Consider the following 17,365-nt stretch of genomic DNA (forward strand, 5'->3'; position numbering starts at 1 on the left):
TCCTCAGGTTCCACCAGACTTTCCAGGCAGGCAGAGTAGCTGGCCTTCACCCAAAGCTGGAGGGGCTAGTCAGCCACCCTTAAAAGCAGAACTCTTGCCCCAGCCCCACCTAACCTATGCTCCAGCAAAGACCCCTTGTGAATCCCAGCGTTGTTTATTATCAGAGGTGGGCGGCATCCCGTTGCCAGTTTCCACAGTCACGACAGTAAGGCTTGTTAACTTGCTAGGAGTGGTGGTTGCCCCAGATGTGAATTAGTGAGCTAAATTCAAAAGTAGAGTTGGCATCTCCAACTAGTAAGATAAAAATCCTTTGTATCAAAGTTGTGATTAAAAAAATACAAAAGTTAAACCCACAGGCATAGAGAAAATTGGCAATCCTGACAGCTGCCCTGATATGTCAGCCTTGAACCTCACCTAGATCCTGTAAGCAGGTGAACCGTGGGGAGGCCCGCACCCGTGGAGGTGTGGGGTTCAGTGGGGTGAACTGAGTGCATGCCTGGCTTCCACGGGTGAAACTCTGCAGTGCCTCTGGTAGTGTGTGTAAGAAGTTCCCTGCTGGGCAATGCAGGGAAAAGCAAGGGCATGGGCACTGCGGAGTTCAGACGCAAGGGCAGGACCAAGCCTGCCACAAGGCAGGACAAAAGGGTGGGGAAAGGCCTGGCCCTGCCTGTCGATTTCTGGCATTTTGGCAGTTATTTCCCCACTTGCCTGGGCACAACCCTGGCCGGGCAGCAGGGCCTGGGGGCTGAACATGGGATATTGCAGACTGACTACAACTCAGCTCCAGACCCTTGTTTCCAGTCCTCAGTGTCCAAGGGAGGGAGCTGGTCTCAGAGCATCCGGCCAGGGTGGGAGAGGGGAAAGAGACTAGGCCAGCCTCCAGGGTGGGAGAGGGGAAAGAGACTAGGCCAGCCTCAAGGAAATGCCTTTGGGAACAGCTCTTGCCCTTCTAAGCTGAGGCCCAGCACTCAGCAGAAGCTAGGACAAGGGGCAGACGGAAAAAGTGGTCACTGTACAGAGAGGCAGCAGGCGTAAGGTGGGGACGTGGCAGGCTGCTAGGACAGCATCGACTGCTGCACGGCCTTCTGCAGCGACTGCCGTGTCACCAGCAGGCGCACCACCTCCTCGGAGCGCTTGGTGAGCCGTTTTCGGGCCTGGTCGTGGGTGACCATAGTCATGTCCCATCCGTTCACCTGTCCCAGAAAGAAGAGCATACCCTACCTCAGCTCCCTGTGCTCTGGGATCTGGAAGCAGGATAGGCTGGGCGGGGGCAGGGGCGGGGGCTGGGTTACCCAACCAAGTCCCCAAGCTGATGTCTCTGAGTTGAGAGAAACAAGCACTGTAGCTGAAGTCATGCAGAGGAGAGAGCGCCAGCTTCCTCTGGGGCATCACCAGCATGGCTCCGAAACAGCTTTGGTGAGTCTCTCCCTGGTATCCTGGGGCACTGGGAGGCAGGGGCAACCCCCCACCCCCCCGGTGCATCAGACCCTCTAGCCCAAGGGGTTTTCCTCCTTTGGACCTGTTACCTGCATGATTTTGTCTCCAATCTGCAGCCCAGCAATCTCAGCAGGCCCTCCTTCAGACACTCGTGTAACATAGATGCCCTGAAAAGAGAGAGCCCAGGTCAAGGCCTGTGGTCTCTGGATTGGGCCCTTATTCATGGAGCAGAGCCTAGAATGACATACTCTTCAGCCAACTGTCTGTCCCTGCACCGAGCTTCCCCTGGAGCACATGGCCAGTGAAGGGTGTGCCAAGACAGCCAGGTGAGAAAGTTTGGCTGCCCCATAGATGTTCCACCCCCTGCTGATGGCCTCCTCCTGGGCTCTGCCCAGCGGTGGGAGGCAAAAGGAGGGCTGGAGAGGGCTGCTTCCCACCTTCACCCCAGATCATTTCTTGGACTTTCACAAAGGTTGGGGAGAGATGAGGTCTGCTCCTTCCACCCCAACCCAGGAGCAAAGGCACCCTATCTTGGGCCTCTGTGCCCCATGGAGAGGTCCCAGTTCTGCCCCCTCACCTTGTCTGTCTTGTCTTCTGAGAAGGGGTTCTGGGAGGGATCCTGGTCGATTCCACCTCCAATGCTGAAGCCCAGGATTAAGTTTTCACCTTGACGCAGCTTATGAATTTCAACTCTTTGCTGGCAGAGATTTAAAAAAAAAAAGAAAATGAGTTATGGGGGGGGTGTGGATGTATGGAGAATGGATCTGGTCTATGTTCCCAGCAGCAGCCTGGGGGCTGCTGGGACTGCTCAGAGTCAGGCCCAGGGTCTTCTCCAGGAATCCAGCTGGTCACCAGCCCTGGCACCCTGGGCAGTTGGAACTTAGAACTCAAGCAAATGACCCACCCACACAGCCTTCCGTCTCCAACCTCTTCCACTTTCCTTATTGGTCTCAGAAACCTGCCTTAGTCCACATGTGATCTAAAACCTTCTAGGCCCAAGAGCCAGTGGGGACACAGAAGGGCAGGAGGTGTCAAGTCCTACAGAGGTACAAGCCCCCATGCTGAGGCAGCTCAGACTCTCAAGCCAGCCCTGCCAGGGGCAGGACAGATGCCTGGGAAAGGCAGAGAAGGTCAAACACACAGAAGGAGATGCAGGACTGCTCTGACCAAAGGAACTAGAAGACGCCATGGATACATTTCTGAGACCGGCATGTGCATCACTGGTCATGGACCTGGGAGGTGAGATGAGGTTGAAGCTGGGGTCCAATCAGGAAGACTGTGGAATGCAGGCCTGTGAGGCTGGCCACAGTCGGGGATAGAGTCATTCTCCCTGAGGCCCAGGAGACAGCACAGTGTCCTGGCGTTCTATCCCACCAGGTTCTGGGGCTGTGTTCTCTCCTTGTGTCAGGCTCTTTTCAGGACCCTCAGGCGTCACCCAGACACCAAGTACTGTGAATAGGACCATCCCACCCCAACAGCTGAAAGTTTTAACAGGAGGAAGAAAAAGCAAAAGGCAACTTGATCTGGACCTGAGGGACTTCCCAAAGGAGGGAAAAACTGCACAAGGCCTTAAGAGGTGATGAGCAATTTGGCCAGCCACCTGACTTGATCCTGAACCCACTGGGTTGGGTGGGTCATGGTTAAGTTTGAGGCTAGAACCAGGGAGTCCGTAGGGGCTGGAGCGAACAGGGGCAGGTGAGGCCAGGGGACCTGAGCTGCCTGAATAAGATCAACAGATACGGGCACTGTTCATGGAGGAGAAAAGAGTCAAAAGGAGTACCCCGCTGCCAGGCCTGGCTGCACACAACCACCACTGAGATGGGGCCCAGAAGGAATGGGCTCTAGGGAAAAGAAGATGAGTATATTCTGTGCGAGTGCACGAACAATCCAGGCAGGTGTCCAGAGGGCAGGTGGAACCCTGACCCAGAGCTTAGAGGCCAGATGGTTTTAACATCCCCAAAATGTTTACATGGGGGAAGCTTCCCCACCCCACCCTGAATCCAAGACACAAGAGGGAGAGGCCAGACCCCACCCACCAGGTTGAGTCAGGAAGACAAGGTCCAGAGATGGTATGAGAGTGTTCACAGGGTCACACATCAAAGCCACATTCCTAGTGTTAGAAATGGGGGGTGGTCATCCTACAACTTTGAGGAAGGCCCCAAGACCAGCCATGATGTGTGTGTGTGGGGGCGGGGAATGCAGGAAACATGACCCATGACGCCCACTGGACCTGCGTCCTTGTGATAACTGACTGCTCAACATCCCCCAAGGTGAAATCTGATATAATCACTTCCGTGATAAGATCTGCTATGAGCAGTCTGGCGAAAGGAAGTTTCCTTTGGGGTGTGACCTGCTTCCAGCCTACACGGGAAAACTCTCTGACTTCTCCCTCGGGATCCTGCATCTGGCTCTCATCATCTGGACTTGAACCAGTGGGCTGCCACATTACCTGCCAGTCTTGGATTTGTCAGCCTTTGAATCCAGCAGGCTTGGGTTCATCAGCCCCCGTAGCTGCGTGTGTCGGAAACCTCCAGCTTGACATTTGACCCACAGACTTGGGACTTGCCAGCCTCTACAACCACGTGAGCCAGGAGAAGCCTGCAGCTTGGCGTGTGACCCATGGACGACTGGTTCTGATTCTCTAGAGAACCCGGCCTAACACTGAGTTGCCAGGTGAGGTCAGGCAGCTTACTCCCCCTCTCTGGCTGCTCACCTGCACCCCCTTTCTCCAGCTAAGGAGCAAACTGGCACCTTCTCTCTGGGACGGCTAGGGATCTGGAAAAGTGAGGGTGGTACAGCCATGGTGAAGCTTAACGGCTGTCATCAGGTCCAGGCTTACATCCTGAGAGCTGGGCTGCTGCTCAGTGCTCCCCCTCCCACTCCACCTTTATCAGTGGCTTCCTGCCACCACCCGCCTGACCACAGAGCTCTCCAGCACACACCCACGAGATATCAGTGTCTCTGGCCACAAGGCTCGCTTCCAGCTGTCCAGCCTGGCGGGCAGGCACTTCTCCCTACTTTCTAGAACTTATACGGGGGTCAGACAAAAGAGCTGTGTCCTTCCTAATGACCACTTGCTTTATAACTGCGCATGAGCGGATTTCTCTCTCGGGCCGGTTCCTCCTCCTCTGCCATCCAACTGTGGCCCCATCCAGCTGTGGCACTGATGTCCTAGGCTCTCTCCTTCCCTTTGCCTATTCTAATACAACCTGGTGCCCAAGACAAGCCACAAGGGCGGCCAGGGTCCTGGGCTGACAAGTGCCAGGCCAGGAGGGGATACTGGAAAGGTTCGTAGCAGGGTAGAGCAGGTTGTATACGCTTTAACCCTGGGAGAATGGTGGGTGGGTCCGTCTAGGCAAAGCTGGTCCAGAGAGAGGAAGGGGCTGCTTTGCCCGACCTGACCAGCCCTACTCCCCAAATCTTCCTCCGCTGGGCGGCGGTGGCTGGAGCAGAGGAAGCACTTCCTCATTCCAGAGGCTACGACTCATGAACTCAGGGGCCGGCGCCCGCCCCCCGCGGTTGCTCAGCTGGGGACACTGAGGCCCGGGGAGGGCGGCGTTTTCTCAGGCTCCAACAGCCTGGACCTTTCTCTTTCGTCCTCGCGTCTTGGCTGCTGAAAGGAGTCCAACCCCAGGCAGCAGTGCACGGGGTCTGACCTCGGGCAAGGTTTTCAGGAGGCGCTTGGGTGTCAGGCCATCTCTGTTTTATGGCTGGGGAGGTCCAGGAAAAAGGGGCCGAAGCCCAGGCCACCCATTTTACAGAAGCCCTGGATCCGACATTTTATCAACCTATTTAGGGTGTCAGTTTACTGCTTTGCGAAATGGGGGCAAGTCAAGACGAGAAGGAGCCCACGCGAGCGCACTCACCACTACGGCGGTGACCGGCTGGCCCGGGATGTAGGACATCTCGACTCCAATCCTGCTAACCAAGCACCGTTCGGTGAAGCCCTCGGCGAAAATCAGCGCGGCCGCGCCCTCTCTGATTAACAAAGCCAGGCCGGGTCGTCCCGCCCCCTCATGAATAGTTAACGATACTCTAACCAATCGCCGTCAGGAGCGCTGTTCCGCTTTCGGAAGGCATTGTGCTTGCGTAGAAAAGGAGGGCGGGGGAATGAAGAATGCTCAGGTCGCCCACAGCGCAGGCGCCAGTGGGCCGGACGAGGACTTGGCGCATGCGCAACCTGCACCCTCCCAGCAGCCTCCAGCGCAAGATGGCGTCGTGGGGATGTGCACCTCTACCTGTGTGAGGAAACGGCAAGTGATTTGTGTGCGCCGACGTGATCCAGGTAACTGGGCGATCCTGGGTGGGAAAGGCAAAGGTGCCATCCCCTCCCTGGCTGGTTTGAGCCTCAGAATATTTGAAGTTCCGAGACTCAGGAGTGGTGCAAGGTTTCGGAAGCCCCAGGGGAAAGGGGCGGCGTGAACCCAACTCGCCAAGCTCTGGGCACCACTTGTAACTTGGTTTTCTCTGCAGCTCCGCGTTGTTCTGCGAGAAAGCAGAGGCTAAACACCGTCGGATGCGATGGCCGCAGTGGTGGCCAAGCGGGAAGGGCCGCCGTTCATTAGTGAGGCAGCTGTGCGGGGCAACGCCGCGGTCCTTGATTACTGCCGGACCTCAGTGTCAGCGCTGTCGGGGGCCACAGCCGGCATCCTTGGCCTCACCGGCCTCTACGGCTTCATCTTCTACCTGCTTGCCTCCATCCTGCTCTCCTTGCTCCTAATTCTTAAAGCGGGAAGAAGGTGGAACAAATATTTTAAGTCACGAAGACCTCTCTTCACAGGAGGCCTCATCGGAGGCCTCTTCACCTACGTCCTGTTCTGGACATTCCTCTATGGCATGGTGCACGTCTACTGAAATGGGGGCAGGGTTGACTTTTTTAAAAAACGGATTGGAGGACTGTTGCCAGAAATTTAACACCGTGTAGACTTACTTAGTTTTTAAATTGTTGAATTCGCTGCTTGTTCTGTAACGTTATAAATAATTTATATCTGAAGAAGAAGAGCCTGTAATATTCTTCAGATTAAATGACGCGTGAGACCCTTTGTGGAGTGTTTTCCTACCTTAATGTACACTCCCTGTCTGTCATGGATGCCAAATTTTGACTCCTGGACGGCTGGGACTGGGCCTTAACCTTCTGTAATTTCCTTGCATTTGCACGGAGACCATCCAGAGAGGGCACATAGTAAGGAACAGACTAACTGTTAACATCTTAAGACCTAATAACAATTATCCCTATAGGCCAGGCATTGTGCCTTGAACTTTACACCCATTGTCTCATTTAATTCTCTAAATAACCTTATGGGGTTGATGTTACTGTTAGTCTTTGTAGAACCTGAGGTTCAGAGAGGTTAAGTACCTGTGACCAAGAAGGCACAGATAGGAAGAGGCAGAGCCAGGATTCCAGTGCAGTTCTCTTAATTGCTTTGGTGCCTTTGGCCACCACTGCTTCCAGGTATGAGTGATGTCATTTCAGTCCCACTTCATCTAGTCACAGCTAGTTGTCTTTTCCATTAAAAAAAATAACAAGTCCAAGCTTATTTTTCTAGAATATTTCTAGTGAAGATTAAACTGAGACTGGACACTTAAGCTAAACTTTGGGCTTTATTAGAGTGTAAATGCCTCTGTGTGTATGCCAATCCATGATCACTTCCTATCAGAAGGACTATCTGAAAATAAAACCCATTTGCTTGATCAAGGAATAAATATTATTACATTAGAATTACAGTAACAAGCTTCTCATGAAATATATAACCGGGGAGACTACCATCACCTAATTTCACAAATACTTAAATTATGGCAAGTGCTATGAACAGAGTACATGGATCCCCAAACCAAGCCCAGGTTGGAGAATGGATGTTAAGGAAGGCTGCTTTGAGGGAGTAACATTTACTTGAGACCAAAGGTTAAATAACAGCAAAGTAAAATGTGGGAAAGGGGTTATTAGCAGAAAGAGAGTGTGTGAGGGCCATTGGGCAGGAAGGAGTTTTGCCTGTATCTGGTGAGTGAAAGGAGAAGGCCATGAGGTAGACCTGAATAGATCATGGAGAGCCATGTGGGACTTTGGTCTTGATCCTAGGAGCAATGGGGAACTTTATTTAAGAGTGACATGATTAGATTTGGATTTCTGAAAAAGTTTTGTGTTAGACCAGAAGTGGACCTGAGAGCTTGAATCCAAGATGGCCCAAGACCAATAATGGAAACAGATCTGGGACCCAGGCCTTCTGAATTCTATTTTGGATTCTGGGTCACATGCTTGCATACAGGACACAGCTTTGCCTACCTTAATGACCTCTGAACCCCATCTCTGCTACCACTGAAGATCCTCACATTTCATGGTTTGCACACCCCAGTCTCCCCCTATTCTTTCACAGGGCCTTATCTGAATAGAGGGTACATTCCTGATTCAGAAAAAGGAGGGAGGGAAAGATACAGGTCAGGTGAGCTGCTGATTTACTAACTCTTATTTTGGGGCATTAAATTTGAGATTATAAACTATTATGAAGAAACATGATGACTGTCTTTATACTGTTTGTGGGAATTTATAGTAAGCTGTCAGGGCAAAAACCTGATACAAAATGGTTTCCAGATTGCACTCTGAACACAAAAGTACAAGTTTTATCAGTGCCTTCCTACCTGTCATTTCAATGTTCGCTCATTTAAAGAGTAAAATTAAATGTTTGATTTGAATTTCTTTGTAAGACAAAGAACTTAGTATCTTGCTTACCAATTGTTTCTAGTATCTGCCTCTTTCGGTCTCACTTTCTCCTTATACTTTCCCCTGAAACACAGGTGATCATGAAAATTCATGCAGGGCAAGAAATCAAGACACGTTTAAAGTTAACACCTTTTATTTTTTTTATAACCAATTAAAAGTGCCTAGGAAAATACATATATTGGGCAGGTCCCAAAAAATGTTTGTCATCTTCCCCCCCTTAGTTCTGGGTACTGGCCTGGAGACAATGGATGGAGAGAAAGCATCCTTAGGTTCATGGGATTGTATGTGCTGAGGAAAGCTACATCACTGGGGAGGGTGGGGAGATGTGCAGCGTTGAACCAACTGGAGCCCTTTCCAAATATGCAAGGTGCCATTCCAAGTAGAGTGATTCAGAGACTCTGGCACACTGTAGTCCTTACCTGGGGCACTCAGACACCTGAAGGTTATCACAGTTTCCCAGTGGGGCAGTAGCCAGCCACTAAGAAACAGAACTGATTGGAGGAGGACACATAAAAAGGCAGCTGTGACTGATCAGTCCTGATGACCCCTGCTCAGGAGTAGAGGGCACTTAAACTTCATAGCTGGTCCCTGGGACAGTATATTTATAGCACCCAATTTAAAAATATCCCGTTGACCAGCATAATAGTACTCCCGTGACATGGGATAAACCAATCGTTAGGAAAATAGTAGGTGGGGGCATTTAGGCTAGGGCCTGAACACAGGCATAGACAATTCATGTGATTCCCAAGTATCAGAATGGAATAGAGCTGTTGAGAAGCCTGCAAGCTCATGTTCCTGATGAGGTAACCAATGCCCAGAGGGAAAGGGGCTTTCCCAAGTTTTAAAGGAACTTCACTTCTCCCCATTTAAAAGCCAGTTTCTACAGGATTAATGATCCTCCCACTCATGTACCAAGATCATGCAAAAAATGGGAAGGGCTTGGTCAGCGCATAAAGCAAGGCAACCTTGGCACTATGCAACACCAGCCAGAGTTGTAAGGGCATCGACGGCCTTTCTGATCACAGGTCCCTGATGTGCTGTTGGGAAGGCTTTGCTAGACCTGAAGAAATAATTAGGTTGGATAAATCCTCTATGACAGTAATGTTTAATGGCATGACCCTTAAAATTAAAGCAAGTCAACTTGATTAAAAGAAAGCCTCACAAAAGCAGTATGGATAACGGTAGCATGAAGCAGTAGGGGAAGAGGGAGGCAGCATCTCTGTAACCTAGGCAATTCTCTCTACTATCCCTTCCTCCCACCCACCCTCTGAGCTCCAGTCACATGAGCTTCCATCTAGTTCCTTGGCTGCTCCTTCTCATGTCAGGGTATTTCTTCACACGTGTGGTTACCTTACCTGGAGTGCTTCCCCCATCACCTAGTCAAGCTGCTACAGATCTTTCAGATTTCACCTTATATGCCACTTCCTTGGGGAAGCCTTCTCTGGCTCACTCCAACTCCTTGTTCAAAACTCTCAAAGTACCCTATTCAGTTTGTGATAATGTATGATATCTGATTGAAGTTCAACTCCCCACAAGACAGGACAGGCTGTGTCTGTGTTGCTCACCCTGTATCACCAGCATTAAGTCCAACACCTGACACATCGTTAAGTACTCAATAAATATTTACTGAATGACTGAACAAATAACTGTAGAAAAACATTTCCATTCCGATACAAAACAGTGTGACTGCCCTCTGATTATGTGGCTGCTTCCAGATAATATGGCTACTACCACGCAATTCCAAAGACAGGTTAAAAGAAGCCAGACCAACTCCTAAGCAGCCAGGACTCAGAAATGACTCCTGTCCATTTTCACTTCCTTCTACACGTAAAAGTAACATGCTAGATTACAAAAACCAGAGTTGGTTTTCATGAGGAAGATAAACCACGTGGATCATGCCGACTTTTCACTAACTACCCAGAGAACAGGTTTGGCTTTTTTAACTGGTTACTGGCAACCTGAGGTCAGGAATCTAGGGACAATGCCTTTCTGCCCTTTCCAGGTAGCCTTTCCAGGGACTTTGTCTGCCAAAGAGCATCGGAGGACCCATTTCTGTGTGCGGAGGAGGACCAGACTTCAGACGATGGGAAGCCCCATGGAGAAGCCCTTCCCAAAAGAACATTCCCTAGTTCAGGGAACTACCCTGATACAGCACCTAGACCTTGCTGAGTCAGATAGCTTGGGACTTCTGCTGAACAGTTCAGTCAGCAAGTGATGAGTTCTAAGTTTATCACTTTCTCAGATACAGTGGGATAAAGAGACATGAGTTAGCCTCGTTCCCAGGCCCAGTATGTAAGCAAATTTCACCAGGTCTGTTTCTGACAGAGCAGACTTAGTCTTACATGCAGGCATCAGGAACGGTTCATTGCCTGAGTAAGTGAGCAGGTAACCAGGTGATTTCTCCACAAGGTAAGGATGCCTTGTGATACAGGGGTGGGAGGGAAACTTCACTATCCTTTTTATGTTTTCAATTTTGACTCATACTACCTAGTCAAAACATTTTAATTTAAGTAAATTAAGCTTAATGCCATTTTTCCTGGGCAGGGGGAATGCTCAAGGTAGCATGTATGTAAGTCTGATCTAGAAATTGGCTCCACCCACTGCTCCTCAGAGAAAGTCCTTGGGCATCTGTTCTTTCCTCAGAATCAGGGCTTCTCAAACTTTGATGTGCATGCAAATCACCTGGGAGTCTTACTAAAATGCAGGCTCTGATTAAGTAGGTCTAGGTGGGAGTTCTGGTAGCATAGCACCTACGGCACTTGACTGCTAACCAGAAGGCTGGCGGTTCAAACCCACCAGCCACTCCTCGGATGGAAGGCTGGGCAATCTACTTCCGTAGTGATACTGCCTTGGAAACTCAAGGAGGGGTGGCTAGGAGTCGGGTCCGACTTGACAGCACATAACAACAACAGGAGTCCATGGCTCAGCTGCAAATCAAAAGGTTGGGAGTTCAAGTCCACCAAGTAGTGCCTCAGAAAAAAGGCCTGGGAGCCACTTCTGACAAATCAGCCATTAAAAACTCCATGGAGCACAGTTCTACTCTGACACATGGGTCACTGTGAGTTGGAGTTAACTCCACACTAACTGGTTTGGTAGGGGCAGGCCTAACATTCTGCATTCCTAGCAAGCGCCCAGGTGATGCTGATCCTACTGGTCCACGGTCCGCACTGAATAGCAAGGCTTTACAGTCACTGTTGGTAGGAAGCAGCAGAGTTCTGCAGGGTGAGGGTTGGGCAGGAACGGAGTGGGGGAAAGGGGGCTGGGGGGGTGGTGAAAGGAATCACCATTTTTTTGTCTAGTTTGGCCTCCCTAACAAATGTGTCCATTATCTCGTTAGCCCTTCTTTAACCCTAAAGACCAAGCTTTTGAGGAGAAAGGGAGAGAAGCAGGTCATGGACACCCAGCCCCACAGAGCAGTTAAGAGCCAAACCACACAGGCAAATGCATCTCCCATCTGGGCAAGACAGTATGCCCAGGGCTCCCCCAGAGGGCCGGGTCGAGTGGAGCCGAGGCCTCTCTGCCTCCCCTCCCCTCCCCTATCTGACCTCAAAGCCTTGGCGTGTACCGCCCTCCATAAGAGCCAGCTGCCTCCAGACTTCTTCCCTGCTTGCCTCCTTGGATACATTTAAGTTTTATCCCTGAGGGCAAGACCAAATGTCCCCTTGGATGTTGCCCAAGGACTTTCTCTGAGGAGCATCATTCTCCACCAAGCCAAAAAAAACGAACTCACTGCCAGTGAATCGATTCCAACTCATAGCAACCCCCTCTGGGCTTCTGAGACGGTAAATCTTTACAGATGGAGACTGCCCAGTATTCCTTCCGCGAAGTGGCTGGTGCATTTGAACCGCCAACCTTCTGGTTAGCAGTCAAATGACTTAGGCACTATGCCACCAGAACTCCTTTCATCCTCCACAGGGATTTGTAAATTCTTAGTTAGAGGCTGGAGGAAGGTGAGAGTGACTGGGCCTGGCTGTGATGTGTCTGTTGGCTTTGGAGGGAATTACACGTGTGTTTTTCCCCTCCCTGAGGGCCAGGCCAGCATCTCATTTAAGCATTTCTTGGACAGGGCCCAGCTCACAGCAGGAATCAATAAGTGTTTACTGCATGTAAGAATGAATGAATGAATATCCAACCAGGTTCTCAGAACAAATTAAAACCACCCAGACCCTGGCCGGCCCTCCTTCTCTAGGCAGGACTGACTCTTCAGATCTAGGCCTCTGTGGCCACTGGGAAGCTCCCTTCCTCACACAACAAAAAGCTTGTAGCGAGATCCTGAGTTTCTCACTTGGTGCAGGAGAGAATGCTCGGCCCAGAAGCCCCGTCCCATGCAGGCACGAAGACACCTCTTCCCAGTTCAGAGCTGTGGGCTCTTCCGCCCTCAATGTCCTCACCAAATCTGCTCTCAGCCAACACCTCTGGCTACGTCTCCACTGTCTGCAGGTTCTGCAGCTGCTCCACATTCAGCTTTCCTTTCCCCAGGTGGCCAGACCTGGGGAGGAGGGCAGAGAGGACTGTTGGGGGCCTTGCAGACCAAGCCAGCTTCCCTAAAGGCAGACATAGGCAGCAGCCTCTAGCTGGCAGCACCACAGGCCGTGCGAGCATTTGGAGAGGGAGGCTGTCTGTCGGGATCCCCGGCTGCAGCCCGGACTCAGGTAGATGAGCCGTCTCAGCAATGAACAGCAGTCAGCGCTGTGATGGCAGCTGGGGCCTTGCACAGACAGTACCAGGCAATACTGGGCCAAGACTAGGCCAGCCTCCAATGCCAGCAAGGCGGCCACTCTATCCCGTCACAGGGTAAGAGTTCAGCGAATGCCCGAGAAGCAAGGCAGCCCAGGGAGCACCACCACTTGGGGGCCTGCGGGACTCTGGCCCACCCCAGCCGGTCCCCCGGCCTCCATTGCCTCCCTGCCCGGCTGCAGTGGTTTCCCTTCCTTTCTTGCCTCACCCGTCTCTGTCCTTTGCCTGTCCTTTCCATCCCAGTCTGTTTTTTTACTCCCTTCCTGCCCAAGCCCAACTCCTGGCTGGAGGTCAAGGAATGGAAGCTGGGGACCAGAGAAAAGGTCTCCCAAGGGCCAGTAAACTCCCTGGAGAGTCACCAGAGAAGAGTCACAGAGCCTTAGCCTGTCTGAGAGACAGGGGCCCCTATGCCCAGCCCGGGCCAGGCACCTGCTCAAGGGGACACAAGACAGAGGCAGGGCAGCCTAGGTGGGCCTCCCGACTCAGCCAGGGCTCCCTGCAGGCACCAGGCTGGGTTCCTCTCTGCTTCTGGGCACTGTCCCGGGAAAAGGCAGTCTGATGGTCACCTGTCAGCCCAGCCACCACCTTCCTTGTGCTGGGCACCTCCAGAATTTCTGTACAGATGAGGGACTCGGGAGGACATGACTGTGGGTTGGGGAAAATGGGGGTTTGATAAGGCAGTGTAGCCAAGCTGTTGTTGTTAAGTACAGTCGAGTCGGACCCAACTCATAGCGACCCCTCCTTGGGTTTCTGAGGCAGTATCACTACGGAAATAGATTGCCCCATCTTCCTTCCGAGGAGTGGATGGTGGGTTTGAACCGCCAGCCTCTGGTTAGCAGTCAAGTGCCTTAGGCACTATGCTACCAGTAGCCAAGTTATCAGTTATTATTATTAGATATTAACCCATAACTAGACTCTAGAGAAACCCTTCCTGGGTTCAAATCCCAGCTCTCCTATTTACGACCTGTATGACTTGGGCCAGTCACTTAACCTTTCTGTGCCTCAGTTTTCCCATTAGTAAAACAGGTAATACGTATTAGATCCACTTCATCAAGTTGCTAAGAAGCTTAAATGAGTTAGCAGCAGAAAGCTCACAGCAGTGCTCGGCAGAGAGTAAGCGCTGTGTAGATGTTAGCATTGTTGTTAGCTTAGATGGGCTTTCCTGGGTCCCGGACGCACTGCCTCATGGCCAGGTCATCCCGGAGCAGAACAGCCCACCGGGCCCTGCCCGCGGTCCCCAGACTGCCAGAACCCAGTTCTCGGGCTTTCCTGCCCCGCGGCCCCAGCCACCCCTCACCTGGCGGGCTGGGCGCAGCCCTCGAGGAGCTGCTGGCACACGTAGCCGTCCCCCTTCCGGCCGCCGCCTCCGTCCTGCACCCCGGGCCGCTCCGGCAGCCCAGACCGCTGCCCCTCGGGCTCCTCTCGCGAGCTCTGCTCAAGGCCCTGTGGTCCCCCGGGGCCTGGTCCCTCAGCATCCTCCGCCTCCCAGGCCCCGCCCCGCCGCGAAGACTCGGCCAGCGGGTCCCCGACCTCTCGGCCCCTGGGCAGGACGCGAACTGTTAACCCTCATCCAGCCCAGAAGCCATGTGCGCAGCGCCACGCCCCAGGTGTGTCCTGAAGAACCACTCGCCCTGCAGGGGGCGCCGTTCTCAGACATCCAGCAGCTAAGCCTGTGCGCCGGGCGGGGCTCGTTCTCCAGCCAGGAAGTGATAGATCAGGGCTCAGTTCAGGTTGTGGGTGGAGATGCCCTTTTTGATGCAGCTGACCTTCCACACTCCACCCCAGGTGGGAGGTGTGGGGAGAGGGAGACTGAGGGAGAGCCCCTAGGTGTGGGTCCGACGCTCACCACCTGCAGTTCCCTGTTCAGATCCCAGCTCCTCCAGAAAGCCTTCCCCAGAGGCTCAGGCCAGAGTCCTGCCCACAGGCACCTGGGTTTCCCTCACACACTATGCTCTGCTGCTCTGAGTACACACATCACCACCCCCCCACACCACCACCACCTCCACCTCCCACCCCCCTCACCACTACACCTAAGGCCAGACCCACAGCTAGAGAGGGCCTGGAAATAGGCCCTGCAGTGGGGGGGGAAAAAAAAAAAATCACTTCCTCCTTCCCCTACCATTACTTTCAACCCCAGCCTACCGAGAATTCTAACATATAAATGCTAGAAACCACTATACATAAATCAAGAAACTGAGGCCCAGAAAAGCCTGCAACTTGTCCAAAGTCACATGGTAAGACAGAGTGGCAGGGCCGGGCCTATATACCAGGTCTCCAGCCCACAGCCTATAGCGTCTTCTGAGTCTGGTCTTAGGCCGATTCTGGGCCCCAGCTGTCGTCCATAGAGCATGTTCTCAGAACGTTCCACCCTCCCTAGTCCTTTCAGGGCCTGTAAGCTACCCATGGTTACCCCCTGCCTTCACACCCCAAAGAGAAGAGACTGAAAGAGGGAGCACCCCAGAATTTCTCTCAGGTTGCTGGAAGGAAGCGTAACTGACCTGACTTCCTCGTACTTCTTGCCGCGGTAGAAGTGGCTTTTTTTGATGAAGTAGATGAGAACCAGGTCACAGAAGAAAGCCCCCTGCAAAGGAGTTGGGGTCCATAAAAAAAGACCAGGTTTGCTGGTCTGATAGAACCTGGTGAGACCCCTGAGACTATGGCCCCTAGTTACCCTTCCGGTCTGGAACTGACTCACTCCTGTGGCTTTCCGCCAAACAATAGGCGTATGGGGTGAACATTTATATCAGGTAGATGCACTCCTTGGAGCGATCAATCATGGGAGAACAGAAGGGCAGTGTTTGCACTGGGAAACGGGGGGGTGGGGGTGGGCAGGAGTGCATAGGAAAGGAGGACGTGGGAAAGAGGTAACTGCAGGGAGGAAGTGGGAAGACAGCTGTGACACTGGGGAATTGCAGTCAATGTCAGGAAACAAATGTGTATGAAGTGCTGTGTGGAAAATGAATTTGCTCTGTAAACTTTCACCCAGATCACAATAAAAATTAAAAAAAAAAAAAAAGAGTTATCCCTGACTGAGAATCCTGCACTTGCAGAGAGCAGCTGCTGTAGGCCAGCCACTTGTACTTCGTACTGTGATTCGTGAGGGAAGACTGAACTGTGTTCACCAAAAACCACACATTGAAGTCCGAAGCCCTGTACCTGTGAATGTGACCTCATTTGAAAACAGGGTCTTTGAAGATGCTATTGGTTAACAAGAGGTCAAAGTGGAGTAGGAAGGGTCCTAACCCAATCAGAGTGGTGGTGTCCTTATAAAAGAAAAGAGGCATAGACACACTGAGGGAAGAAAGCCGGGTGAGAGAGCATGGCCCAGGCAACTTGTCAGTTTGGATTTCTAGCCTCCAGAACTGGGAGACAGTAAATCTCTGTCCTGATAAGCCACCCACTTTGTGGTGTAGCCCTAGGAAACTGAGACAGGAAGCATCACTGGCACCATTTAATAGATAAGGAAACTGGGCTCAGAAAGGGGCCTGCCTATCCAAGGCCACCAGGCTGGTCCATGGTAGAGCCAAGGTTAGAATCAAACACCATCTGATTCCCTGCACTGTGCTGACCCCACTGGCAAGTGTTGGCTGACACCCACCGCCTGTCAGCTGCTGCACCAAGTGCAAGGAGGATTGAGACGATGCAGACCCCCTGGACTCTCTGGTGGCACAGACAAGCATGTCGATTATGAAACACATTCTCTAATGCGGAGCAAACAAGGGGAGCCCAGGAAGAAAGGACTACTCATCCTGGGGAGGGGAGGGGCATCTGCGTGAGTCTTGAGGGGTGAACAGACATTAATACAAGGTATAAAAAAGAAGCTGGAGACAGACACCTCAGAGCTAGGAACACCTGGGAAACGCCCCAGGGGCTGTGGGGGGAAAGCTGGAGACCCTTCTGAAGAAGCAGCTGGAACCAGAGTGTGATGCTCTTTAGAATGTTTTGTGGCATCTGTTCTGGGCCTGATCCTGCCACCTTTTGAGCAGAAACGGAGATGGAGTCATTGAAGGGTTCTGAACAGGAAAGTGACATGGGCATTTCAGGAAGATCGCTGTAGTAGCCAGCATGAAAGATGGACTAGAGGGCATCTAGACCAGACCAGCAGAAGGCTCCTTACAACTATGGTCCAGGAGAGAGAGTGGGGCCCACCACACCTGAACACAAGCACTTCAGTCCAGATCAGGTCATGCAAATGCCCATCTCCTCCACCAGAGGGTGACTCCACCCACAGCATAGAGTCTAACCAGAGGAAGTGTTTGCTGAAAGACTGAGGGGAGGGAGACACAGTGAGGGTGAGGGTGGGAAGGAGGGTGATGAATGAGCCAACAGGCAAACCTGGTCCCCTGACCCTGGGCACTGCACACCTCCTTTTTTCCACAAATGCCAAAAATGTTATTTATCAGTTCTTCGTTCTACCACCCCACCTCCCCACACCCACTGCAGGTCTCTACCATGCCTTTTTCCTCAACTACTACC

The 17,365-nt window shown here is 52.1% G+C and overlaps 3 protein-coding genes across 3 annotated transcripts in view; 1 reads left to right on the forward strand and 2 right to left on the reverse strand.

Moving 5' to 3' along the window:
- Window positions 1–1,055: 1,055 nt before the first annotated feature.
- TAX1BP3 (Tax1 binding protein 3) lies at window positions 1,056–5,342 on the reverse strand. The gene is made up of 4 exons (XM_007937479.2): window positions 5,304–5,342; window positions 2,015–2,134; window positions 1,527–1,604; window positions 1,056–1,193 (listed from the first exon to the last, which is right to left on the reverse strand). Exons 1-4 carry the CDS (start codon window positions 5,340–5,342, stop codon window positions 1,056–1,058), a joined length of 375 nt encoding a protein of 124 aa, XP_007935670.1.
- Window positions 5,343–5,958: 616 nt separating this feature from the next.
- On the forward strand, window positions 5,959–6,291 carry EMC6 (ER membrane protein complex subunit 6). The gene has a single exon (XM_007937482.2). It carries the CDS (start codon window positions 5,959–5,961, stop codon window positions 6,289–6,291), a length of 333 nt encoding a protein of 110 aa, XP_007935673.1.
- Window positions 6,292–12,571: 6,280 nt separating this feature from the next.
- Window positions 12,572–17,365, reverse strand: part of P2RX5 (purinergic receptor P2X 5) — a 16,633-nt gene continuing 11,839 nt past the window's right edge. Inside the window, exons 11-13 of the mRNA XM_042780502.1 lie at window positions 15,388–15,470; window positions 14,187–14,429; window positions 12,572–12,641 (exon numbers count right to left, since the gene is read on the reverse strand). Coding sequence (XP_042636436.1) covers window positions 12,572–12,641; window positions 14,187–14,429; window positions 15,388–15,470 — 396 coding nt within the window. The remainder of the gene's footprint in view (window positions 12,642–14,186; window positions 14,430–15,387; window positions 15,471–17,365) is intronic.

The sequence above is a fragment of the Orycteropus afer genome, unplaced genomic scaffold (genome assembly GCF_000298275.1).
Source record: "Orycteropus afer afer isolate SDZICR_OR568_19922 unplaced genomic scaffold, OryAfe1.0 scaffold00042, whole genome shotgun sequence".
In the NCBI taxonomy this organism is placed as follows: Eukaryota; Metazoa; Chordata; class Mammalia; order Tubulidentata; family Orycteropodidae; genus Orycteropus; species Orycteropus afer.